We start from the raw sequence: 26102 nt of genomic DNA on the forward strand, positions 1-26102 counted from the left end.
TAAAGTGCCATATTCATCACAGCATATGAAGGGAACATGCTATCCACATGACTTGTCATTGTTGATGACCCAGATCACCTGGTGAAATTATGTTTTACAGGTTTCTCCTATAAAAGTTATTTTCCCCCTTTTCATACTTCTATCTTTGGAAGGAAGTCACTGTGCACAGCCCACACTTAAAGAGTAGAAAATTCTGCTCCACATAAATTATTTGGAATTCTTCTCTATGAGAATTTTGTCTAATCTCCCCACTTATTTATGAAATCATTTATTATATTGGTATCAACTCAATGGATATTTGTTTTATATTTTGTGTAATAATCCAACACCACTGTATTTATTTTGTTCCTCAAGTTATTCCTCCTAAGGGCTTTGAGAGCTCTTTCACTTGGCTTCTATGGTCCTTTTAACTAATCCCCATCTTTGTAGGGGTATGCTTTTGTCCTTAGCACTTCCCTTGCTTTCTGGCACTACAAGTACTCCAGGCTCATCTTGTATATTTTCTCGCCAGTCCTAGAATCAACCACTTCTCCCTAGGCACTGCTTCCATTTATTGGATAATGGTATGAGAAACCAAGATATGAGTGTGTTCACAGCTCACCTTCATTTTTAAAAGACAATTTCACTAGATATAATATTCTTTGTTATTCAGACTTTTCCTTCAACACGTTGAAAATGTTAGCCCACTGCCTTTTGGCCTCCATTGTTTCTGATGAGAAGTTAGCGTTAATCTTATTGGGCTTCCCTTATATGCAGTGAAATGTTTTTCTTTTGCTGATTTCAATATTTCTCTTTACTTTGTTTTTCAACATTTTGAATATGAGGTGTCCCCGTGTGGATTTCTTTGCATTTATGCTACTTAGAGTTCATTGAGCTTCTTGAATGTGTAGGTAAATGTTTTTCATCAAATTTGGGAAGTCTATAACCATTATTTTTTTGAATATTTTCTTCTCCTTTTCTCTTCTCTGTTACTTCCAATACACGTCTGTGTATTTTGTGGTGTTCTGCATTTCTCGGGTGCTTTTTTCTTTGTTGTTTTTTTCTCTCTGTTCTTCAAATTTACTGTTCTTCTGACTTAAATCTACTATTGAACCACTCTAGTGACTTTCTCAATTTGATTATTGTTTTGAAAAGTACTCCAGAATTTCTCTTTGGTTCTTTTTATAATTTCTTCATTTTTCTTGATAGTCTTTATTTGATGAGATAGTCACTATGCTTTCCTTTTATTTTTAAAACACAGTTTCTTTTGTTGCATTGAACATATTTATAATAGCTTCCTCAAAAGGCTTTGCCTGCTAGGTCCAACATCTGGACCTCGTCAAAGGCAATTTATGTTGACTGCCTCTTTTCCCTGTGTATGGGTTACACTTTCCTGAATTGTTGTGTATCTCATCATTTATTTTGTTGAAAACTGAAACAATCACCCCTCTCTTTTTTGTGCTTGTCATTGTTTTTGCTTGTTGCTTGTTTGGTGGTGTGGCTGGGCTAGTTTAGTAAAGTCTGTCTCCCTTGCTGTGTTTAGCTGCCAATATTGCCCCTCAGAGAGTGCAGCCTTGGACATGCATATAGTTTCCCTGACCACCAGGGATGAGTATGGTTTTAAACGAATTCTCTTTGACTTTTTCCTTCTTCTTCCCATTAAGATTATGGCTGGTCTGCCTCGATCAGAATCATACCCAGCTGTTAGCCTCCACTAATTGCTAGCTGATTGCTCTAATTTTTCAATAACATCTTAAGGCATAAATTGTCCCACACTTGGATCCAATTAAACTCGGGCCCCTTTGCCAGGGCAAAGTATTACCAGCCTTTGAGACTTGTTCCAACCCCAGGAGGGCTCTTCTTAGCTGTCTTTCTCTGGTTTTGTTAAAATTCTAGCTTCTCTATTGTTTTCCTTTATTTCTACTAATATCATGGAATCACCAGCCTCTTCTTAATTGTTCACCCCCTGAGATCTCCATTGTTTTCCACAAAGCCCTTATACATGAACTTCCCCACACTCTGTTCCAAATAAAATCCATTCCTTTAGGCAGAGCTGCAGAGCTCTCTGTTCTTAGAGCCGCTCCACCTGGGAAAGACTCTGCATCACTGCCCTGGAGCTGGGGGTGGGCGCAGTGGCCCATTTCTCTCATAGTGACACCCCTGCTCTATAAGTGGGGTCCTGGGTGAGGCTCACAGCCCCAGGTCTTCTCACCATGCCTCTCGTGGCTGTAGTACTTATTTTTTAATGCATCAGTTCTTATTGCTTTGTTATGTTTTATCTTAGATTTTCTCTAATTGTGACAGAATTATGCCCAAATGGTTCTGAGTACACCTTTAGTTCTTCCCCAGTAATATCTCAGGGCTAGACAGATAGAGCTTATCACTGAACACTTCTAACAAGTTTTTATTGCATTCGGAAGACAAGTTAATTATGAATAATGTTATTAATTTGTTTTGTAGTAAATTAAACAGTGTTTCTCAAACTGGAAGTTGTGAACCTATCACCTGTGTATATTGCTAAATTGCAGATTCTGATTGAGTATGTTTTTGGGGTGGCTCAAGAGCCTGCATTTCTTACCAGCTCCCAGATAATGCTGATTCCATAGAGTGTACTTTGGGAAACAAAGAATTAAGACAATGCTAGGATAGGAAAATTCAACATCATTAAAATGTCAGTTCTGTGTCATATAATGATGCCCAAATTAAAGTAGCAAGGGGATTTTTTTATAAGGATCTGAATAAATTGACTCAAAAATCCCTTTGGAAAAGTAAAGAAGAATATGTCTCAAATTCTTAATGAGAAAAATAAATGGGAGGACTGGCACAACTAGATACTGAAACATGTTGTACAGTTATAATATTTTAAATAAGCTCATGAATAGATTGGATGATCAAAGAAAAAACTATAAGGTCCTATAATGAGCCCTGATACAGATCATATATGCCATATTTACAATCAAGTATATGATATGATAAAGTTTTGATTTGGATACCTTAAGTTTATGATAAATGGCATGGCACTATATGTGATATAGCCACATCATTTAATAAATGATTTGGCAACAATTTATTTTTAATCATTTTGGGGCCAATCAAGTGATTGGAGACTGGGTAGCCATTTGGGAAAAAAATAAGTTGGAACTATATCTTACATGAAAATTAATTCAGGTGTACAGAGATTTAAATGTATCTGATAAAACCATGAAAGCCCTAAAAGAAATAATGAGAAAATTTTAATTTTCATCTTGGAATGGGCATGCCTTTAAAAATAAAACACAAAATCCAGAAACCATGAAACCAATAAAGTCATAAAAATGAAAAGGTTAGGCATAAACAAAAAACATCATAAGAAAACTCAAAGACAAATAACTTGAAAAAAGCTACCTCATATCACAAAGAGCTAATTTTCTTCAAACATAAATAACATACAAATTAATAAGAAAATAACTAATAGAAAAAGTAAGCCAAAGATTTAAACAGTTTACAGAAAATGAAAAAATCTTAAACATATTACAAATGTCATACCTCATTCAGTATGAGAAATACACAGTAAGGCTGTAGCAAGATATTTTCATCTGTCATATTGACAGTGGAAAAGTTGGTAAGATGATGTAGTGAGAGAATGGGGAATGGCAGTCTCAAACATTGCTGCCAGATGTATAATTGGCTTGATCATTATAGTGGGCAATTTAGCACCATTTACCCAATATTCACATGTCCTTATAGCAGAGGGCTTCAACCTTGATACTGACATTTTGGGCTAGACAGTTCTTCCTTTGGGGGGCTGTCCCGTGCATTGCAGGGTGTTGCGTAGCATTCCTGGTCTCTACCCACTAGATACCAATTGCACCCTCGCACAGGTTGTGATAACCAAAACTATTTGCAGACATTGCCAAACATTACCCAGAGGATGAAAATGCTTATGGTTGAGAACTGCTGCATTAGAGCAACCAATTTCACTTTCAGTAGTGTTCCTGCTGATATACTTGCATATTTACAAGATGAGTAGTTATACCCAGAAGATTTATAATTGCAGCATTGTTGGATATAACAACAAGAGATTGAAAAAATTAAATCATGATGTATCCATACAATGAAATATTCTGCTGTTGTCAAAAAGAATGAGGAAATTCTAATGTGCTAGTACAGAAGGATCTTCAAGATTTCTTGAGTGAACAAAAAAAGCTATAAATAGAAGCAGACAGAATGTGCTATTGTTTGGGTCAAGAAAGGGAAAAATATATATTGTGTAGGCATAGTCTCTAGAGGGATGCACGAGTCTTAAAATAGTGGATGCTGCTGGAGACCGGGACACAGGTGGGCGGGGGACAGGGGTGGGAGGTGCGACTTGCCACTGCACATTTATACCATTTTTATACTACATGCCATACTTAAAATAATTGGTAGACTAAAAATTAAAAGGGCCATGCTAAGTTTAAAAAGATCCACTTAATTAAAAGGATTGATTTTACAGCAGGATACGTTGAAAAATACATTTTAAAAAGACATAAAAAAATACATTTAAAAAAAGAGGGGTGCAGGGGTGATTCAGGGTTCAATTCCCCAGCCCATGCAACCTCCCCCCACCCGCCACCCCCCCAAAAAACCAACAAAAACAGGAAGGTGAATTGAGCCTGATCAAATCAAAGTTATAAATAGAGCATTCTTCCAGGAAGGAAAAAAGAAAAGCTCTAATAAAACCTTTTTCTTAATGTAAAAAGAAAGAAAAGAACTGTTTATAGACTGCACACGGTGTTTCTGAATTGGATTAAAACCTCATGATCCACAAAGAATCAGAATCTTGTGTTTCTCCCCTACCCTGGGAAAATTTAAAAAATATGTTTAGAATTATATTGAAACTGGGGAGAGAGGCCAGGGCCAGCAAGTCCTGAGTGCAAGGGGCCGCAGGGTGCCCTGCAGGTAACGGGCCCTTCCTGACCCAGGACCGGGCCAAAGCTGAAGCCTTGAACCGGAAGGCCCGGAAGCAGCTGGCGGAGTTCCGGGCGCCGCAGGTGATGGTGTACGTCCAGGAGAAGATCCTGAACGGGGAGCTGGAGAAGAACATTCAGACATGGGAAAGGAAAGTCGAGATTGCAGAGGTAGGTCATGAGAGCATGCCAAGCTGGGAAGGGCCTTTGATTCCCTTAACATTTTTGCTGAGGATTTTTCTTTGAGGGGTAAGAATATTGGTGTCTGAACATGTAATGTCTGTGAGAAATCTTTAACTCGTATTCGAAAAAAGCTCAAGCTTTTCTGAAGCTCTTTTCTTATTATTAAGCACAGAGTCTTCGAGTACCCGGATGAGTCTCTATAGTCATAGTGTGTTTTGATTTGCTGTTTTCTTAATGAATTCACGAAGCTCATGAATGCCCCTCCTCCACACTGGTGATTCAGTCATTGCTACCTTATACATGGAGAAGCCAGTTTTTTAGAAAATGAGAGATAACAATGAATTTTTAATAACACGCAGCACCCAATTCCATGCATTTACATAGTTGCCATGGGCCCTTTTTGTTGCTAACTAATCCTGCAGCCTATATTTAATCTGCCACAGTGTGTGCAGTGCCCCTCGCTCCCTGTGGCCTGCAGAGGAGAAGTGGGAAACCAGCAAACAATATGCTGGCGTCAGAAAGAAGGAAAGCTCCAAGACTGCCACAGGCTGGGTTGCATACTGAAGTCACTAAAGACATCATTAGAGTGGCTTAACTTGGGAAATGAGAAGGAGCTTGGCATTTCCACATCCAGACCCTGGCTCCTTGTTCCCTGGTACTTTCTCCTGCCTTTCCTGTGACCATTTGGTGGCAGGGAGTGAATAAGGATCCAAACTCGGGCCAGTCAGATCTAGAGCTGAGAAGTAGCCGAGAACTGCGGCAGGAACCTGCAACTTCCCACATCTTTGAACAGAAACATGGTCATTAGAAGAATCTCCTGGTTGGTGCTGTCCCTTAGTGGCCCCTGTCCAGCATATGCGCGGCAGGGCACTGCCCCAAACAGGGTCAGCCACCCCATCAGCAGGGCTGGAAGCGGGTTGCATTGTGCATGGTCCCAATCTGTTCTTCCTAAATGACCTTCTCTCCTCACCCCACCCCCTTTTCCATTTTGCAGATGTCCTTAAAAGGCTACCGCAAGGCTTGGAACAAAATGAAAACAACCAATGAGCAGTTGCAGGCGATTTGCCCCTCTGGGAAGTAGCCAGAGGGAGGCCACTGCTGCAGACCTATTAAAGCAATCACCTTCATTCTAGCATTCAGTCCCTTCACTGTCCCCTGTGCTGGCTGTTGTCCCAACTCTTGAACCAGGCTGACTGTCCCCTCCCGGGCCCCATCCGCCCGTGGGGAGTGTTTTCACAGCCTGGCCCCTGGAACCATTAACACTGAAAGAATCACAGGGCACTCTAATGGTTTGACACTTGTTAGCCCACATTTAGTTCACAAGCACAAATTAAAGTGACCTTCCCGCATGTGAGAGTGAGACAGAGGAGGGAGAGCCAGACCAGGGGTGCCGGGCGCCTATCTGGGGCAGCCCAGGCATGTGGCTATCAAAAATAGATACCAAAACAATGTGGTGAGTGCACCTGGCACCCGCAGCCCCAGCTCACTCTTCCGTTGGGGGGGTCAGCGCCCAGACTAGACACCAGCGCAAGAGAAAACAAGCAAGAAGAAAACCAAGAGCATTTCTCGGAGCTGATGCAACCTGCTCTGACCTGAAACACGACGGTCCTCCCCGCCGCCGCCGCCGTAGTAGTCGTAGTACATGGGCTGGGAGGCCGCCTCTGCAGACGTGCCTGCCTCACTCACACCCTGGCTCTCGCGGGGGCCATTTCTAGAGGCGGTAGCTGGCCGGACATGCAGGAGGCCCAGGCCGTGTCCTCTGAAGCGTATTCTGGGCCTCCCAACATGGTGTAGCCCCGAATGTATTTTCTGTGTCACATTTCTGCTGCCCCTCAGATCTGTGGCATGGGACAGGTCACCAGAGAGAGGGCTTATCTTCTCCCAGGACTGGGAGTAATAGAGGGTGGGGCCCACCCACTCAGTCTTGGCCATGACCCAGTCGCTGTAGTCTTCCACCTTGGTGTACAGAAAGGGGCTGGCGCATCGCTCATCGCCTTGGGTCAGGAGTCCCCTCAGGACCCACACGTGTGAGTGTTGTACCTGGCACATCACTGGGTTTCCTGGGTCTGCCTGTGGCAAAGAACAGAAGGCTTCAGGTCTTAGAAAGACTTTCTTCTTTTAGTATATCCTTATGCAATTCACTGTTCGTCCTAGAAAAGTTTTATATTGATTCTCATGGGGGATAGGACAAAATTATAGACTACTTTCCCATCTAGGCAGACACCACCACAAATCCCAACACACTGTTTCCCTTTTTATGCAGGTTGTTGATGGACACCTGCAGTTTGCCTGAAGCTTCCTAGCTCACTCTACGTTTTCTTGCCCTTTCCAGGTTTTTACTCACTCCCCCCTCTCTTTTGAATTCTCATTCCTTAAATGTTGATATTTCTCTCCTTTCTGGCCTGGAATGCCCACATTTCCCCTCGTCCCTCTGTCTACTTCCCACCCTTGGTCTAAAGTGCTCCCCCTCACCCCCGCCCTGGAGTCAGCACGCTTCCTGGGGAACACACACCGGGCTAGGCGCAGCGCTTCCACCCAGGCAGCTCAGTCACTCTCACCCACCCAGCAGTCCCTGCCCGAGCTCCTGGCTTTCCCAGTTCCCATGGGACTCCATCAGTCTCCCAAACAGCCCTTAATCTCATGAAGGTGAGGGGCAGAAGCTTGGCACATTTAGCTAGAGCTGTGACCGTGGGCAAGTCCCCTAACTGCTCCGAGCTACAGTGAGGACACTATCAGTGCCTGTGACACAGGCAGGCACTCAGCACAGCGCCTGGCACACAGTATGCTCTCAAGAAAGTACAAGCTACTTATATTCTGGTGTCTATAAAATGCCATCATTTTATGCAAAAAGGAGAGAAATCTGGGAAAAGCAACAAGACAGCTACTAGATATAATTTACTTTACCTGCACGCCCACCTCCCCGACTCTGGCACCCTCTTAAAGGAATATGCCCTCCTCTACCATGGTCATCTTGGCCCCAAAGGGGCCGCCATACAAAGGCTGGTCGGTCACCTGTAACCCACGTGGCCTGGCTGGGTAAAAGACTGGGGCCGTCCTGTGTTGTTCTTGGCCATTTGGTCTGAGACACGGAGGCGTTACAGTCAGTGGGAAACTATCCAAAGACTCTCGTGGTTACACGAGAAGTAGAAAAGCAAGAGAGGTCTGCCCATCCTGAGATCAGGGTGTTCCATCTCTCTTGTGTTTCTATATTCGTCTATCCTCTTTCATTAAACTTCCTTTTTAACCGAGGAAGCCATAGAAAAAAAACAAGGAGAGCAAACAGAGGAAGAAAGGGACAACCCTGCGGAGCAGGCTGCAGGTTGGCACTTCTGCAAAGCCACCAAAATGCCCTGGCGGTCCGTCAGAAGGCCAAGTCTGGGCGCACGGGGCTGGCATGCCAGACTGCACTTCGGGCCTCTCGTTAGACGGAAGGCAGGGCTGTGCTGGAGAGTTCTTGATTGTTCAGCTGCTCACAATCTACCGTCTGTGCCCCACCACTGTGACAGCAGGAGGAGGGATTTCACCGGTTCCAGCCAGCCGCCCTAGGACTGCCCCACAGGCCCTTCACCTGCCCCTGTTACGTCTGCCTGGTGTAGCGAGTGTCACAGTCTGGAATGGCCTGGCTTCCCCGCCTTTATCAGTCCCACTCCCAGTTTGTATTAACTGTGGTTTTAGGGATTGAAGAGTAGAAAGCATGCAGTTTAGACCAAATTGTTTGATGAATGCGTGTGAGGTAGACGTCCCTGGCCACTGCCCAGTTGGGCAGCGTGCTGTCCCATCCAGCTGAGTGCAGAACACCCCGCTTTTTCTTTTCTCAAAATGCAGGGGGACTGACTGTGCCTTCCTGAAACAGCTAAGGCACAAAGTACCAGGTGGCCCTGTGGAGCAGCCCATCTCACTTCTCAAGGGAGGGGCTCTTTCACTGAACAATCCTCTCCTTTGAGACTCAGCCAAAGCCCAACAGTTGTTTAAAAAAAAAAGTGAGTTCAAGGTGTCTTCACTTTTGTTGGGTTTCTGGGGAGACCTGTTAGGCTGATACTGAACCTGTGCGGTTGACACCAAACATGAGGTGAAGTGTTGCTTCGAGGACCTCCAGACACTAGGACACATTTCTAAGGGCGGGATCCCATGTGGGGAGGTTGTAATTTGTTTGAGTCATTTGCAGGCACAGTTTTGTTTGAAAAAACAAAACAAAGAGATATCTACAGGAGTGCTGTGGTTAAAACCAATATGAGCTCTGAAGATAGATTTACAAGGGGGATATTTAGAGTATAAATGATTCACCCAATTTCATTGAGTTTAAGATACACTTTAAAAAAATTAACATCTTTGAAATTGGGATGTATGTGTCTTTTAATCAGTGGATATCAGAGTTTACCTGGCAGCATTTTTCTTTCTTGGTATTATCCTACAATTGACAGCATTTTAGATTTGATAAAGTAAGGTACTGGATTGCAGCAATGGCTGATGACAGGATTTCATTAAATGGCTACATCTGCTACTGTATTTTAACACATTGTCTAATTTATGATAAGGTTCTATACCTGACAGAGTACAAAGTACTTAAAAAGTGTTACGCAAACTTTGAAAGGGCAAACTTATTGCCTATTGAGAGGCAGTCTTCGTGCTTTAGGAATAAAAATAAATAATTTTTAAAAAGAATTGTCTACATATATTTATTTTTTTTCCTTTCCCTAAAAAGTTAGAACTTCTGGATCCTCTGGGGGGGGGGGGGAATCCCCCATCAGAAAGTATCAAACGTTGTTTAGAGGAGAGCACATGATCAACATTTTAAACAACTTTAACACAGAGGAATGAAACTCTACCTGGAAATCTTTGGTCTTATATTTATTACTCATGAGAGCTTGGTAAGCCACCACTTTCTTGGACATAAGGGTCCTGGAACAGGTGTTCATAAGTTCTACACATTTTCCTGGGACAGCAAGACAACCACACGTATCCTGCCCTCATTTGGGTGGAGGACAGGGCTTCTTCCAGAAACAACTCCTATAGCTGATAAGCCTCAGAAGGGAGCCCAAGTTCCAGAGTGACCCCACACTGTAGATTGTTCTTTTCTACATGTCTGTTTTGGATTCATACTTTCAAATTTTTAGCTAGTTAAAAAAACCATTTACCTTTAGCTGTTTTAATCATGTTACACTGGAAATGGTGACCAGTTAGTCCAGTCAGCAGATTTTTGTGGAGCACTTGCTATCTCCATGTGCTAGTCACCTGGGGGACAACTCTGAATCCCAAGCCCCGCCCCTGCCCTCACGGTGTCACCATCCAGTGAGGGGAAGAGGGACTGGGCTCCCTGGGAGGTGACCAGTGCTTCCTCGCAGTGTTTAGTTCCTACTTCCATCAGTTCTTACCAAGCAGATGGGCTCTGTTTCCTGCTGTGTGTAACTGCAGCATGCTGTTTTCTTGTCCTTGAGTAAGGGACACCGGTCAACATCTTTCACGGAGATTTTCCTCAGGATACTCATCGTCATGTGATTTCCTGTCTGGACCAAGCAACAGAGAGCCCAGGAATTGCTAAGAAGAAAACGCCCTGGTCAACCCCTTGCCTTAGAGAAATCAGAACCTGTGTCTGAGTTTCTCCTGCAAACTACTTTTGCTTTGAACTTGAACGTGAAAACAGAGAGAGAACATATTCACTCTTTCCCTGCATTTACAGTGTATCCATTCCTCCCCCCCACCCTTTCCCAGTGATAAAAGAAAACAATGATGGCTTAGATAAAAGGACAATCAATTCCTGTTCAGGAAATAATGTCCCCATTCCCCTCCATAACCTCACAGTCATTGCAGCTGTCCACTGCCTATACACTTCCAGTTTCAGTAGAGAACTAGAGAAGAAAGGATCAAGGGTCAGAGTGGCCACCCAAAGAACAAGCACTGGGAATCTTGAAAGAAAAGCTGATTAGATGAAGATTCCAGCCCAATTCTAGACTCTTAAGCATCCTAGATTATTAAATTAAATCCTAGAACTGTGCATCCAAGCCCCCCCCCCCCACTGCTACCCACACAACGGCCTCCTTTAGGAAAAGAAAGGCATTAACTGCAGACGTGGGATTCCATCCTGACACCCAGCAGTTCTGCAAGACGGGTGGCCTATGTCCCTTCCCGCTGAGGAAGCAGATGGGCTGGACCAGGTCGTTGAATCGTATGGCCGTGTCTGTCTTCAGCAGGGCTATGTTATCCCTCATCGAGATGTCATCAAAGTCCTCGTGGAGGATGATGGTATTGACTGGATACTCTTCGTGGGCTATTTTTTTGCTGTCCATGTTAGCGATCCCAACGATAACGACGGCGTTCTTCCTGGAGAGAGAACAAGGGAAGCTTCACACTTCCCTGTTTTCACATCTACAATTCCTTCAGCCTGGAACATCCACCCAACTCGTCTTCCCTGGGCTAGTTTTCACTCACCCCTTTAGACCCAGTCTCTAGGATATCTTTTCTGAACTCCCAGGCTTGTGCCCTACTTTGGGAGCCCATAGAATCTCTGAGATCCTTCTACCTTAACACCATTTGTTCCACCACCCAGTGAGTACAACATGTTATTGATGACTTGTTTTCTATGCATAATCTTTTTTTACATAGTTATGCTTACTACAAAGATGTAATCTTGGCTCTTGCTCCTAGCACCTACCATTTAATATAGTAATAGAATCTTTCCATATTATACACTCTGAAATGTAAGAATACTTCAGAGAAGTTCTGGTTTTAATAATAATGGAATAAAGTTGGGTGTTTCCCCTTCTCCTCTTGGGAATCACCCAGAATTACAAGAATGGGAAACAAATGCAAGCACCATAAAGTGACACTAGAGAGTTCAAACTTCAAAATCACAGAAATGGCTGACAAAAGCAGTGGAGGATGGCAGGAATGCAGAGAGTCAACATTATACCTGCTACCTAGAACTCAGGTAAAGCTGGCCGTGCATCCTTCTCAGCAAAAAAAGTGTAAGGAAAAGAAATAAAACCATTGCAGAAATGAAGAGCAAAGTGGAATCAGTATAAAGGAGAATAGAGACCTAGAAAACACAATAAAAAACACTAAAGATAGGATAGAGAAAATGGCCAAAAATGAAATGGAGATTAAAAATGTTTAAAGGCTAGAGAGGAACTTGACAGATATGAGAGTCCCAGAAGAGCCAACATATCACCACAAAGCAGGTACCCAAAATAATGAAACAGAAAAAAAATTTCAAAATATAATTTAAGAAAGCTTTGCAGAAATAATACTTGAATCTACAGTTTGAAAGGGCACGCTATATTGTAGCAGAAAAAAAAAAAAAGATACACAATGACCAGCACTGAGACATATACTAATCAGTTCTCAGCAGGAAACAAATGGCATACTCAAGGTAAATTGAGGATAGTTTAATAAAAGGACTCTTTACAAAGGTTTTAACTTTGTGGCCGACAGAGTTCAAATAGAGTCGAGAGGCTACTCTGGAGGCTACTCTGGAGGCTACTCTAATGCAGGCTTCAGCTAGATAATGCTATTTATCATGGTTCACCAAACCCTGACCAAAACCATTCCTGCCAACCCTAAAGAACACCTAGGACTTTATCTGAGACTGTACAAAGGCTCCATGTAGTATGGTTACTTTGCAGGAAACTACAACCTCCAGATGGGTTCCTAGGCCAGATAAGTCCTGAAACCCAAAAGGGCCAGCCTCCCCAGAACATCAGATAGTTCCATCCCCCATCCCATATTAATGACAGCCCTTTCCAACATGAAAAAGTTAGAATGGGCATAGCCCAAATACCCCTAAAGATTGGGAGAAAGAACAAAGGAGAGAGTGGAGTTGTAACAGTGAAGATAGGATTTAACAAATGAGTATATTGCTGAATCATTATACTGATATCTCTTTAAGTCTCCAGTGTCTTGGAACAGCTAGAAGGAAAAAGCTAAAATTGTGGAACTGTAACCCATACCAAATTCTGAAATCTGTCCTATAATTAATTGTTGCTGTGTGCTTTGAAATGTATTGCTTTTTTGTATATATGTTATTTTTCACAATAAAAATTAATATTAAATAAAAAATGAACAAAAACAACAACAAAGGTTTTGGCGGAATGTAACAAAGCCACAAGGAATAGTGCAGTACTAGTAACAGTACTAGTAATAGCAAGGTGCTGATACTAACTTCAGGGTCTCTAAGTGAGGGGGGGATGTGATCAGGCAGAGGCAGAGCTGTAGGGAGTGGGGCCACTTGGCTGGAGGATGCAGCCAGTCCACAGAACCCTTCAGGCCAATAAGGACTCTGACCTCATTCTTCTCCCTCCCTTTAATCTCCTGCCAGTGCGCCCGTTGGCCAAACCCAGTTGGAACCTAGTAGGCAAAGAACCCATGGAGGGCCAAGGACTTGAATAGACATGTCTCCAAAGAAGATATTCAAATGGCCAGTGAGTGTATGAAAAGATGCTCAACATCATTAACCGTAAGGAAATGCAAACCAAAATCGCAGTGAGAGTGATGTCATCAACGTGGGAGCATAAATAGCATCTCTGCAGAGATTCAGTGAATAAAAGGACAATTCTCACTTGGTCAGAACTCTGGAAGAATGTAGAGACTGGAGAAAGAGCCCAAAAACACTGAATTGAAGAAAGAGAAAAATACCAGGTAGGAAACTTCTGTTCAGGACTGGCCAGTCCCTCCCCCTCACTTGGTCTCACACCCTCAGGACGTGCACACAGGCAGCAGCTGGGACCCCTTCCACCTCCCCCTGGGACACAGACCATGAAATCTCTGCAAGCAGTAAGACAGATCCCCACCTGTATCTAGACACAGAGACCCACGCACACAGGGACTCACAGCAAGACATCAGCCGCAGGGGAGGACAGAATACAAGGGGCAGCAAGTAGCTGCCAGGCAGATACTACCCACATCAACTGTTTGGGGGCCCCGGGGGACAAAGGAGGACATTTCAAGGCCCGGGCCAGTGAGGGACAAAGAGTCTGAGCAAACATGGACAGAGACTGTGTTTCCAGTCCTGGATCCTGGTCTCCCATCCTCCACCCTTGAGGCAAACAACAGCTGGAGGTCCAACCCTTGCCTGGGTGAGGCTGCAGAAGAGGGCAGCAGGGGAGTTCTCCACCACAAGGACAGTGGGAGCCACAACCCCACATTAAGTCAGATTTTGGCTGGTGACGTAAGGGCATAGGCATCCTGCAATTTCAGCCTTGCTCAGTCACCTGCTGCCAGGAGGTAAACAGAGTCTGAGGATGAGTAAGCCACCAAACAGTGCCATCTGCCGGCCAATCTGGAAAGTGCAGGGGAACTGCAGGGCTTTTTAGAGCCTCTCCAGACCCTATCCTAGGCCCAGTGGATCTGGTCTACACCCCCTCCATGGGAACCCAGCCCTGTTTTGACTGAGAAATATGGACAACTAAGCTGTCAAAGAAGTGCCCTGATACAAACCCAGGCAACAACTAAATCCTATACAATAGAGAGAAATCAACCTTTAGAATAGACTCTTCAAGATAATCAGATGACCAGATATCAGCAAAAAAAATCACAAGACATACTAAAACCGAAGAAGAAACTTTTTTATCTTTTCCAGAGGCACATAGTAATCAGCTGTCAAATACTTAAGAGAAGAAGAAGATTCCCAAAACTGCAAGAGAAAAGCAATTCACCACATACAAGGCAAGCTGAATGAGACTTAATGCTGATTTTTTATTTTTTCCAGATAAAAAAGTCAGAGGAGATACAGAATCTGGAACAACTAGTCAAAGACATGCAAACAAATCTGAATCAATGCAAATAAATGAAGGAAAATGCATAAAGAGATAAAGGATATTAAGAAGGCACTAGAAGAGCATAAAGAAGAATTTGAAAGAATAGAAAAATAACAGATTATGGAAGGAAAAAACACTGTAGATGAAATTAGTATACTGGAGACACAGCAGATTTGAGGAGGCAGAAGAATCAGTGAACTAGAAGACAGATCAACCAAATTTGAACAGACAAAAGAACAAATGGAGAAAAAAAGTGGAAAAATTCAAGCAGGGTCTCAGGGAAATGACTGACAACACAAAGCACACAAATATAAGCGTCATGCGTGTCCCAGAAGGAGAACAGAAGGAAAAAGGGCCAGGAAGAGTATTTGAGGAAATAATGGTTGAAAATTTCCCAACCTTTATAAAAGACATAAATATGCAAATCCAAGAAGCCCAATGTATTAGTTAGGGTTCTCTAGAGAAACAGAACCAACAGGGAACACTTGCAAATATAAAATTTATGAAAGTGTCTCACGTGACCGTAGGAACGCAGAGTCCAAAATCCACAGGGCAGGCTGCAAAGCCGATGACTCCAATGGATGGCCTGGACGAACTCCACAGGAGAGGCTCACCAGCCAAGGCAGGAATGGAACCTGTCTCCTCTGAGTCCTCCTTAAAAGGCTTCCCATGATTGGATTTAGCATCACTAATTGCAGAAGACACTCCCCTTTGGCTGATTACAAATGGAATCAGCTGTGGATGTAGCTGACGTGATCATGACCTAATCCTATGAAATGTCCTCATTGCAACAGACAGGCCAGCGCTTGCCCAATCAGATAAACAGGTACCACAACTTGGCCAAGTTGACACCTGTCCCTAACTATGACACCCAACATACTCCAAATAGAATAAATCGAAATAGACCCACTCGAAGGCAGATAGTAATCAGACTGTCAAATACTGAAGAGAAGAAGAAAATTCCCAAAGCAGCAAGAGAAAAGCAATTCACCACACACAAGGCAAGCTAAATGAGACTAAGTGCCGAGTTCTCATCAGACACCATGGAGGTGAGAAGGCAGTGGTAATATATATTTAAGATACTAAAAGAGAAAAATTGCCAGCCAAGAATTCTCTATCCATCAAAAATGCAGGGAGAGTTAAAATATTCGTAGATAAACAGAAGTTGAGTGAGTGCATTAATAAGCGACTGGCCCTACAGAACTATGTTGGAAGAAAAGAAAAGACAGGAAAGACAGGTCCGGAGGCAGGTACACAATTGAAGAATATTAGTAAGAGTAGCATAAAGGATAAAAAGAGAGAGAGAGATGCGGGAGACCTGGGTTCGATTTCTGGACCATGCACCCAAAATAAATAAATATAGAGCAATAAATCTGACAAATAAAAACCAAAGGATAAGGTGGTTGAATCAATAACTGTCTTGACAGTAATAATTTTTTATATTAATGGATTAAACTCTCCAACCAAAATACACAGATTGGCAGAATGGATTAGAAAATATGATCCCTCTATATGCTGTTTACAAGAGACTCATTTTAGACTCAAAGATGCAAATAAGTTGAAAGTGAAAGAATGGAAAAAGATATCCCACACAAGTAGTAAACAAAAGAAAGCTGAGGTAGCTATACTAAAAACAGACAAAATAGATTTTAAATGCAAAAATGTTATAAGTGATAAAAAAGGACACTATATAGTTATAAAAGGGGCAATTCAATGAGAAGAAATAACAATCATAACTATCTATACTCTTAATTAAGGTGCCCCAAAGTCCTTTAGGCAAACAGTGGCAAAGCTGAAAGGAAAAGTAATAGATGACTCTACCATAGTAGTGGGAGACTTCAGCACACCACTCTCTCCACTAGACAGAACAACTAAACAGAGGATCAATAAAGAAAGAGAACTTAAATAATATGATGAATTAAGTAGACCTAAAAGACATATATAGAACACTGCATCCCCAAACAGCAGGACACACATTCTTCTCAAGTGCTGTTGGAACATTCTCAATGATAGAGCATATACTGGGTCACAAAACAGGCTTAAATACATTTGAAAAGACTGAAATTATTCAAAGTGCTTTCTCTGATCATAATGGAATGAAGCTGGAAATCAATAACAAATGGAGAACTGGAAAATACACAAATACATGGAGGTTCAACACATGCTCTTAAACAATCAGTGGGTCAAAGAAGAAATTGCAAGAGAAATCGTTAAATATCTTGAGATGAATGGTAATGAGAACACAACACATCAAAACTTATGGGATGCAGTGAAGACTGAGAGGGAAATTTATAGCCATAAATGCCTACAATAAAAAGGAGGAAAGAGCTACAATCAACGACCTAACTGAACAACTGGAGAAACTGAAGAAAGAACAGCAAACCAATCCTAAAATAAGCAGAAGGAAAGAACAAAGATTAGAGCAGAAAATATAACGAAATGGAGAATGAAAAAAACAATAGAGAGAATCAGTAAAACCAAAAACTGGTTCTTTGAGATCAATAAAATCGAAAAACCCTTATCTAGACTGACAAAGACAAAAAGAGAGAAGCCACAACTAAATAAAATCAGGAATGAGAGGGGGACGTTACTACAAACCCCAAACAAATAAAAAAGGTCATAAGTGGTTATCATGAACAATTATATGCCAACAAGCTAGATAACAGATAAAATGGACAAGTTCCTACAAACACATCAGCAACCTACACTGACTTGAGGAGAAATGGAAGATTAATATCACTCCTGCTCAAACTCTTCCAAAAAAAAATTGAAGAAGAGGAGACAATACTCAACTCATTCTATGAAACCAATAATACCCTAATACCAAAGCCGGTATTAGGTATTTAAGAAAAGAAAACCTCAGACCAATCTCTCTAATGAATATAGGTGCAAAAATCCTGAAGAAAATACTTGCAAATAGAATCCAACAGCATATTAAAAGAATTACACACCATGACCAAGTGAGTTTTATTCTAGGTCTGCAAGGGTGATTCAACACAAGAAAATCAATTAATGTAAAACACCACATTAACAAAAGGGAAACCCCCCCACATGATTATCTTGATTGATGCAGAAAATGCATTTGACAAAATTCAGCATCCTTTCATGATAAAAATACTTCATAAAGTAGGAATTGAAGGAAAATTCCTCAACATGATAAGGGGCATATATTAAAAACACACAGCTAACATTGTACTCAGTGGTGAGAGACTGAAAACTTTCCCCCTTAGATCAGGAACAAGACAAGGATGCCCACTGTCGCTACTGCTATTCAGCATTGTGCTAGAAATTTAGCTAGAGCAATTCGGCAAGAAAGGGAAATAAAAGATATTCAGATTGGAAAGGAAGAAGTAAAACTGTTGCTATTTGCAGATAACATGATCCTATACTCAGAAAAAACAAGAGCAAAGCTATTGGAGCTAAATGAGTTCAACAAAATGGCAGGATACAAGATCAACACGCAAAAATCAATGGTGTTTCTATATACTAGGAATGAGCCATCTGAGGATGTAATCGAGAAAAAAATTCCATTTACAATATCACCTAAAACAATCAAATATCTAGGAATAAACCTAACCAAGGATGTAAAGGACTTGTACACAGAAAACTACAAAGCATTGCTAAAAGAAATCAAAGGCCTGAATAAATGGAAGGACATTCCATATTAATGGATTGGAAGGTTAAATGTCATTAAGATGTTAATTCTACCCAAATTAGATCTACAGATTCAACGCAATACCAATCAAAATTCTGAAAGTCTACTTTTCAGAAAAGGAGAAGCTGCTTATCAATTTTATTTAGAAGGGTAAGAGGACTTGAATTGCCAAAAACCTGTTGAAAAAGAAGAATGAAGTAGGAGGAATCACACTTCCTGATTTTAAAGCATATTATAAAGCCACAGTGGTCAAAACAGCATGGTAGGTCGTGCGCTCCAGCGCGGGGTAAGGCTGGATTCGCGCCGCGACCTGAAAGAAGAGCGTCCCGACCGGTCCAGGGCTTCCGCTGGCCGGAACCAATGACATTCAAGGATATGGGTATAGAATTCACCAAGGAGGAATGGACTCAACTATATTCTGAGCAGAAGGACTTACACTGGGTATGATGATGGAAAATTCAGAAATCTCATCTCATTGGAGACTCAACACTTGAAGACTGTTTCTATGTCAACTGAGCCCCAGGACCCACAGATTCCAGCTTCTCTGGGAACAACCACCAGGAATGTGAGAGTACATTCAACTACAACTACACACAAGGCAGTTCCCTCACCGCCGTTCAGCGACCTGAATCAGCTGGAAACAGCCTGAGCAGTCATCATCCTGATACCCTCGAGACTGAAGAATGTTCAAAATTCAAAGGGAAACAAGCAAGAGGCCATTATCATAACTTCCTCCTTTCCCTGACCTTTTCACAAACCATCTGATACAGGCATAAACCTATTAAGATGCCTGTACAATTCCCCAGCCAGACACATGTGCATTTGCTGCCAGTTATAACCTTAAGTAACCTTTCCTCAGCAAACACCCCTGCAGAGCACACCTAAGGCGCCATTTAATAACATGCCACTCATGATCTAGCATGAGCAACCTCTGCTTATGCTCCTGTTACTGTGCCTGTGCCCTAAGCCCTTTTGCATCCACCCAAAACAAAAACCGACCTGACCCCACAATCGGGGAGACAGAGCTGAGCCTTGCCTCCAGTCTCCTTGTCAGTCAACCTCACAATAAAACTATTTTCTCAAAATCTTTATGTCACAATATCAGTTCCTATGCACATTGGGCAGTGAGCTCATTACTTGGCAACACCTGCTTTCAATTCTTTTGGTTATATACCTAGAAGTGGGATTGCTGGGTCATAGGGTGATTCCATATTTGACTTTCAAGCTGTTAGTAGTGGTATCATTTTATACTCCCACCAATAATGTATGAGTGTTCCTATTTTCCCACATCCTGTCCAATGCTTGTAATTATGTAGGTTTTTTTTTTCAGTAGTGGCCGTGCTAGCAGGTGTGAACTGGTGTATCATCGTGGTTTTGACTTGCACTTCCCTAATGGTTAATGTCCTTAAACATCTTTTCGTGTGCTTTGTGACCATTTTTATATATTCTGTAGAAAAAAGTTTATGCAAGTCTTTTGACCATTTTTAAATTGGATTGTCTTTGTTTTTGAGGTTGAAGATTTCTTTACATATTATGGCTATTAAACCTTTATTGGATATGTGGTTTCCAAATATTTTCCGTTGTCTAGGTTGTTTTACTTTTATGATAAAGTCCTCTGATGCACAAATGTTTTTAATTTTGATGAGGTCCCATTTATCTATTGATTCTTTTGTTGCTTGTGCTTTGTGTATAAAGTCTAAGAAATCATTGCCTAACACAAGTCCTGAGGATGCTTCCCTATGTTTTCTTTGGGTCTTATGTTTAGGTCTTTGATCCATTTTGAGTTGATTTTTATACACCGTGTGAGTAGGAGTCCACCTACATTCTTTTGCATATGGATATCAAGAAAATTTGAGTTTAATGATGCTTTACAAATTTGAAAGATAGAGTAAACAATATGAAAATGCTGTAATTATCAAAATGTGTGAGAAAAAGAGAAAAGGTGAAAATATGTTTGAGATATATTCTTAACTTTCATGTCAATTTGGTTATTCATTAAATGGAAGAATAAACATGGCAGTAACCAGCAAGTGAAGCAATTTAAAAAATTAATACTGGTTGCCTCTGTAGAACAAGATGTGGGTGTGGATTTTATACATTAAAATATATGTATTTTATTATAACAGATTATCATATATTATAATTACTATATTTTATATATGATTACTATATAGTTAGGATTATTATAGACTTAATTACAATTAAAACAAAAAATTGAGAGAAATAGCAGAAAACCACTACAACATGGTTGAAATAGCTTGATTAGGAAACAAGAATTTGTAATTAATATTATACCTGCTTTTATTAAGATTGCCTTTATATTTTACTAACAATTTTCACATGTAAACTTGATAATTTCATTACCCATGTATTTAGAAAATGATGTTCTATAGATCTCTAGTATGTAAATCCATGATTAATTAACATATTATATAGAAATATTTACTTGTGGCAGGGAAACATAATCCAAGCATTCTGCCCAACCCAGAAACCATTAAAGACTGACAGATTTGAAAAAAAACCCAAAAAAACAGCATGGTACTGGCCTAAAAAATTGAGACTCAGAAATAGACTCTCAGATCTATGGACAATTGATTTTTTTTTGGTTTGTTTGTTTGTTTGTTTAAATTTTTATTAATTAAAAAAAATTACAAGAAACACAAACATTACCAACACATACACTCAGCAATTCACAATATCATCACATAGTTGCATATTCATCATCATCATGATCATTTCCCAGAACATTAGCATCAATTCAGAAAAAGAAATAAAAAGACAACAGAAAAATATAACAAACAGAAAAAAAAACTTTACAGGTCATACCCCTACTGATCCCTTTCATTGATCACTAGCATTTCAAACTAAATCTATTTTAACATTTGTTCCCCCTATTATCTATTTTTATTCCATATGTTCCTCTCATCTGTTGACAAGGTAGATAAAAGGAGCATCAGACACAAGGTTTTCACAATCACACAGTCACATTGTGAAAGCTATATCATTATACAATCATCATCAAGAAACATGGCTACTGGAACACAGCTCTACATTTTCAGGCAGTTCCCTCCAGTCTCTCCATTACATCTTGGATAACAAGGTGATATCTACTTAATGCATAAGAATAACCTCCAGGATAACCTCTCCACTCTGTTTGGAATCTCTAGCCATTGACGCTTTGTCTCATTTCACTCTTCCCTCTTTTGGTCGAGGTTTTCTTAATCCCTTGATGCTGAGTCTCCGCTCATTCTAGAGTTTTTCTCAATCCCTTGATGTTGAATCTCAGCTTATTCTGGGATTTCTGTCCCACATTGTTAGGAAGGTCTACAACCCTGGGAGTCATGTCCCACGTAGACAGGGGGAGGGTGGTGAGTCTGCTTGCTGTGTTGGCTGGAGAGAGAGGCCACATCTGAGCAACAAAAGAGGTTCTCTTGGGGGTGACTCTTAGGCTTAATTTTAAGTAGGCCTGACCTATTCCCTGTGGGGTTAAGTTTCATATGAGCAAACTCCAAGACTGGGGGCTCAGCCTATAGCTTTGGTTGCCCACACTGCTTGTGAGAATATCAAGAATTCTACTTGGGGAAGTTGAGTTTTCCCCTGTTCTCACCATTCCCCGAAGAGGACTTTGCAAATACTTTTCCACTCACTGATCAAATCACTCTGGGATTCATCAGGGCATCACCTGGACAAACCAACAAAATCTCATGTCCTATACAGAGTTCCATGTACTTAAGGTGTTCAATCAACTATCTACATAAGTTATATTAGGAGATGCACTAGTCAAAGTATAGATTTGTACCAAAAAAATAAACATTTTTGCTTTAGTCTCACACATTAGTTGAAATTTTAAACTATTAAGTACCATCTATTTTCAGCACCCTGCAGTAATGACATTCTTTTGTTCTTCCTAATGCAAAAACATTTTTAAATTTGTACATTTAGTCACTATCATTATACACTCTAGGCATTCCTAGATTACACCATCTCAATCTTTATCGTCTATCTTTCTTTGTGATTTCATTCATGCCCCAGCCCTCCTCCCTCTATCCTTCTCATATGCAGCTTCATTCAGTGTTTTAACATAATTGTATCATACTTAGGTAATATTGTGCTGTCCATTTCTGAGTTTTTATATTCAGTCCTGTTGCACAATCTGTATCCCTTCAGCTCCAATTACCCAATATCTTACCCTATTTCTATCTCCTGATGGTCTCTGTTACCAAGGAAATATTCCAAGTTTATTCACTAATGTCAGTTCATATCAGTGAGACCATACAGTATTTGTCCTTTTGTTTCTGGCTAATCACACTCAGCATAATGTCCTTAAGGTCCATTCATGTTGTTACCTACTTCATAACTTTATTCTGTCTTACAGCTGCATAATATTCCATCTTATATAAATGTCACAGTTTGTTTAGCCAACTGTCTGTTGATGGACATTTTGGCTATTTCCATCTCTTGGTAATTGTAAATAATGCTGCTATAAACATTTGTGTGTAAATGTCCATTTGTGTCCTTGGCCTCGTGTCCTTTGAGTAGAGACAACATATAGATGGGTCCTGTTTTCTAATCCATTCTGCCAGACTATGTCTTTTGATTGGAGAGTTTAATCCATTAACATTCAGTGTTATTACTGCATGGGTAGTATACTTTCTTGTACTATTTTGCCTTCTGGATTTTATATGTCCTATCTAATTTTCCTTCTTTTTACCTTTGCTCATAGTCTTCCTTTCTACAGTCTTCTCCACACCTCTCTCTTCTGTCTTCCTATCTGTCTCTAGTGTTCCCTTTAGTATTTCTTGCAGAGCTGGTCTCTTGGTCACAAATTCTCTCGGTGATTTTTTTGTATGAAAATGTTTTAATTTCTCCCTCATTTTTGAAGGACAGTTTTGCTGGATATAGAGTTCTTGGTTGGCAGTTTTTCTCTTTTAGTAATTTAAATATATCATCCCACTGTCTTCTCACCTCCATGGTTTCTGCTGAGAGATCTGCGCATAGTCTTATTGGGCTTCCCTTGTATGTGATGGATTGCTTTTCTCTTGCTGCTTTCAAGATTCTCTCTTTCTCTTTGACCTCTGACATTCTGATTAGTAAATGTCTTGGAGTATGTCTATTTGGATCAATTCTCTTTGGGGTACGCTGCACTTCTTGGATCTGTAATTTTAGGTCTTTCATAAGAGTTGGGAAATTTTCAGTGATAATTTCCTCCATTAGTTTTTCTCCTCCTTTTCCCTTCTCTTCTCCTTCCGGGACACACACAACATGTATATTCGTGCACTTCATATTGTCTTTCAATTCCCTGAGTCCCTGCTCATATTTTTCCAATTTTTTTCCTATAGTTTTTGTTTCTTGTCGGATTTCAGATGTTCCATCCTCCAGTTCAGAAAGTCTATGTTCTGTCTCTCGAAATCTACCATTGTAGGTTTCCATTGGTTTTTTCATCTCTTCTACTGTGTCTTTCATTCCCATAAGTTCTGTGATTTATTTTTTCAGACTTTCAGTTTCTTCTTTCTGTTCTTTCCTTGCCTTCTTTATATCCTCCCTCAGTTCATTGATTTGGTTTTTGATGAGGTTTTCCATGTCCGTGTGTACATTCTGAATTAATTGTTTCAGCTCCTGTATGTCATTTGAATTGTTGGTTTTTTCCTTTGACTGGGCTATATCTTCAATTTTCCTAGTGTGATTTGTTATTTTTTGCTGGCGTCTAGGCATTTAATTACCTTAATTAGTTTATTCTGGAGATTGTTTTCACTTCTTTTATCTAGGGTTTTCTTGCTGGATGAATTTGTTGTCTATCTGTTCTTTGACATTCTGTTCAGCTTTATCTGGACCTCTAGCTTAGGTTTTGTTTAACAGAGGAGAATTTTTCAGTTCTTGTTTTCTTGTTTCTTGCCCTGCTTGTGTGGTGCCTTTCCCCCCCACATACTTAGGAGGGCCTACTTAGATATTATAGACTACAGCCAGATTTTCCCAGACCAACTGGCCTCCTATCAGGAGGAAAAAGTCACCTGTGTCGGTTTTCCCTGAGGGTGAGACCCAGCAGGTTGAAAGACTTTCCTGTAAAGTCTCTGGACTCTGTTTTTCTTATCCTACCCTGTGTGTGCGGTTTGTCTGACTGCAGGTCCCACCAGCATAAGATGATGCAGTACCTTTAACTTTGGCAGACTCTCCCTGCTGGAGGCGTGGTGGAGACAGAGGAGAGGTTGTAGGCTGATTTTAATGGCTTCAAATTACCAAGTCCTGGTGTCTGAATTGCTTGATGGAGGGATTCCACCTGGGTGAGGCTTCACCCCTCCCCTGGGGAAGGCACAGGCTCCAGATAAGCCCCCAAAAGAGCTCACTTCTGCCTATGCCTGGGGCAGTTGCAGCCTGAAAAGTCCTGCCGCTGTATCCAGAGGCAGTCAAGCTTTTGTAGATACACAGCCACAAAAACCTCTGTTTCCTTCTTTTCTTCCCCCCTTTTTCTGTCAGTCCTGCCCCCTTGGCACCAGGGCAAAAATGAGCAACCTCTGCTTTGATCAGGTTCACCTAAGTTGGGGGCCTATTTTTAGTAGTCAGAATTTGTTAATTAGTTCCAGAATTGGCCTTTGATTGTTCCCAGTCCCTGCTGCTGGTAAAGTCCTTTCCTTTCCCCTCTGGGAAGTGGCTTGTGGGGGAGGGTGCTGGCCGCCGCAGCTTTGGGAACTCACGGTTCTGGGGGGTGCTTGCAGCCAGTCCAGCTGGTCCAGACTGGGATACGCTGTGTGTCTGGTCACTGACATGGCCCCAGGAGCTGTTCTGTTCTGTTTCTGGTTATTTAGTAGTTGTTCTGGAGGACGAACTAAAATGCTCATGCTGTTAAGCTGCCATCTTGACCCGGAAGTCTCTATGGACAATTGATTTTTGATAAGGCTCCCAAGCTCACTCAACTGGGATGGAACAATCTCTTCAATTAATGGTATTCAGAGAACAAGGTATCCATAACCAAAAGAATGAAATAGGACCCCCATCTCGCACCTATTCAAAAATTAACTCAAAATAAATCAAAGACCTAACTATAAGAACCAGTACCAGATAACTAGAACTAGAACTCAAACTCCTTAAAATTGAATACTTCAGTGCTTCAAAGGACTTTGTCAAAAGGGTGAAAAGGTAACCGACTCAACGGGAGAAAATATTTGGAAACCACATATCTGATAAGGGTTTGATATCCAGCATATATAAAGAAATTCTACAACTCAACAATAAAAAGACAAACAACCCAATTTTAAAAAATGGGCAAAGGATATGAACAGATACTTCTCCAAAGAGAATATACAGATGGCTCAGAGGCACATGAAAAAATCTCAGCTTCACTAGTCATTAGGAAAATGCAAATCAATACCACAATGAGATTATCACCTCACACCTACTAGAATGGCTGCTATTAAACAACAGGCAACTAGAAGTGTTGGCAAGTTTCTGTTTCTCTAGAGAAACAGAATCAACAGGGAACACTCACAAATATAAACTTTATAAAAGTGTCTTACGTGACCGCGGGAACGCAGGGTCCAAAATTTGCAGGGCAGGCTGTGCAGCCAACAATTCCAATGGAGGGTCTGGACCAACTCCACAGGAGAGGCTCGCCAG

At 41.1% G+C, this 26102-nt stretch overlaps 2 protein-coding genes across 4 annotated transcripts in view; one reads left to right on the forward strand and one right to left on the reverse strand.

Moving 5' to 3' along the window:
• CFAP263 (cilia and flagella associated protein 263) overlaps window positions 1-6217 on the forward strand; it is a 44747-nt gene extending 38530 nt beyond the window's left edge. For both annotated transcript variants that reach the window (XM_077132585.1, XM_077132586.1), the window contains 2 exons: window positions 4923-5078; window positions 6085-6217. In XM_077132585.1, the coding sequence (XP_076988700.1) occupies window positions 4923-5078; window positions 6085-6171 (243 nt within the window). In that variant the 3' untranslated portion in view covers window positions 6172-6217. The remainder of the gene's footprint in view (window positions 1-4922; window positions 5079-6084) is intronic.
• The window catches only part of PRSS54 (serine protease 54), a 32845-nt gene continuing 12624 nt past the window's right edge, over window positions 5882-26102 (reverse strand). Inside the window, exons 5-7 of one of the 2 annotated variants that reach the window (XM_077132584.1) lie at window positions 11150-11408; window positions 10463-10594; window positions 5882-7160 (exon numbers count right to left, since the gene is read on the reverse strand). In XM_077132584.1, coding sequence (XP_076988699.1) covers window positions 6606-7160; window positions 10463-10594; window positions 11150-11408 — 946 coding nt within the window. In that variant the 3' untranslated portion in view covers window positions 5882-6605. The remainder of the gene's footprint in view (window positions 7161-10462; window positions 10595-11149; window positions 11409-26102) is intronic. The other variant, XM_077132583.1, reaches the window with a different exon arrangement.

This window comes from Tamandua tetradactyla, chromosome 16 (assembly GCF_023851605.1).
Source record: "Tamandua tetradactyla isolate mTamTet1 chromosome 16, mTamTet1.pri, whole genome shotgun sequence".
NCBI classification, from domain to species: Eukaryota; Metazoa; Chordata; class Mammalia; order Pilosa; family Myrmecophagidae; genus Tamandua; species Tamandua tetradactyla.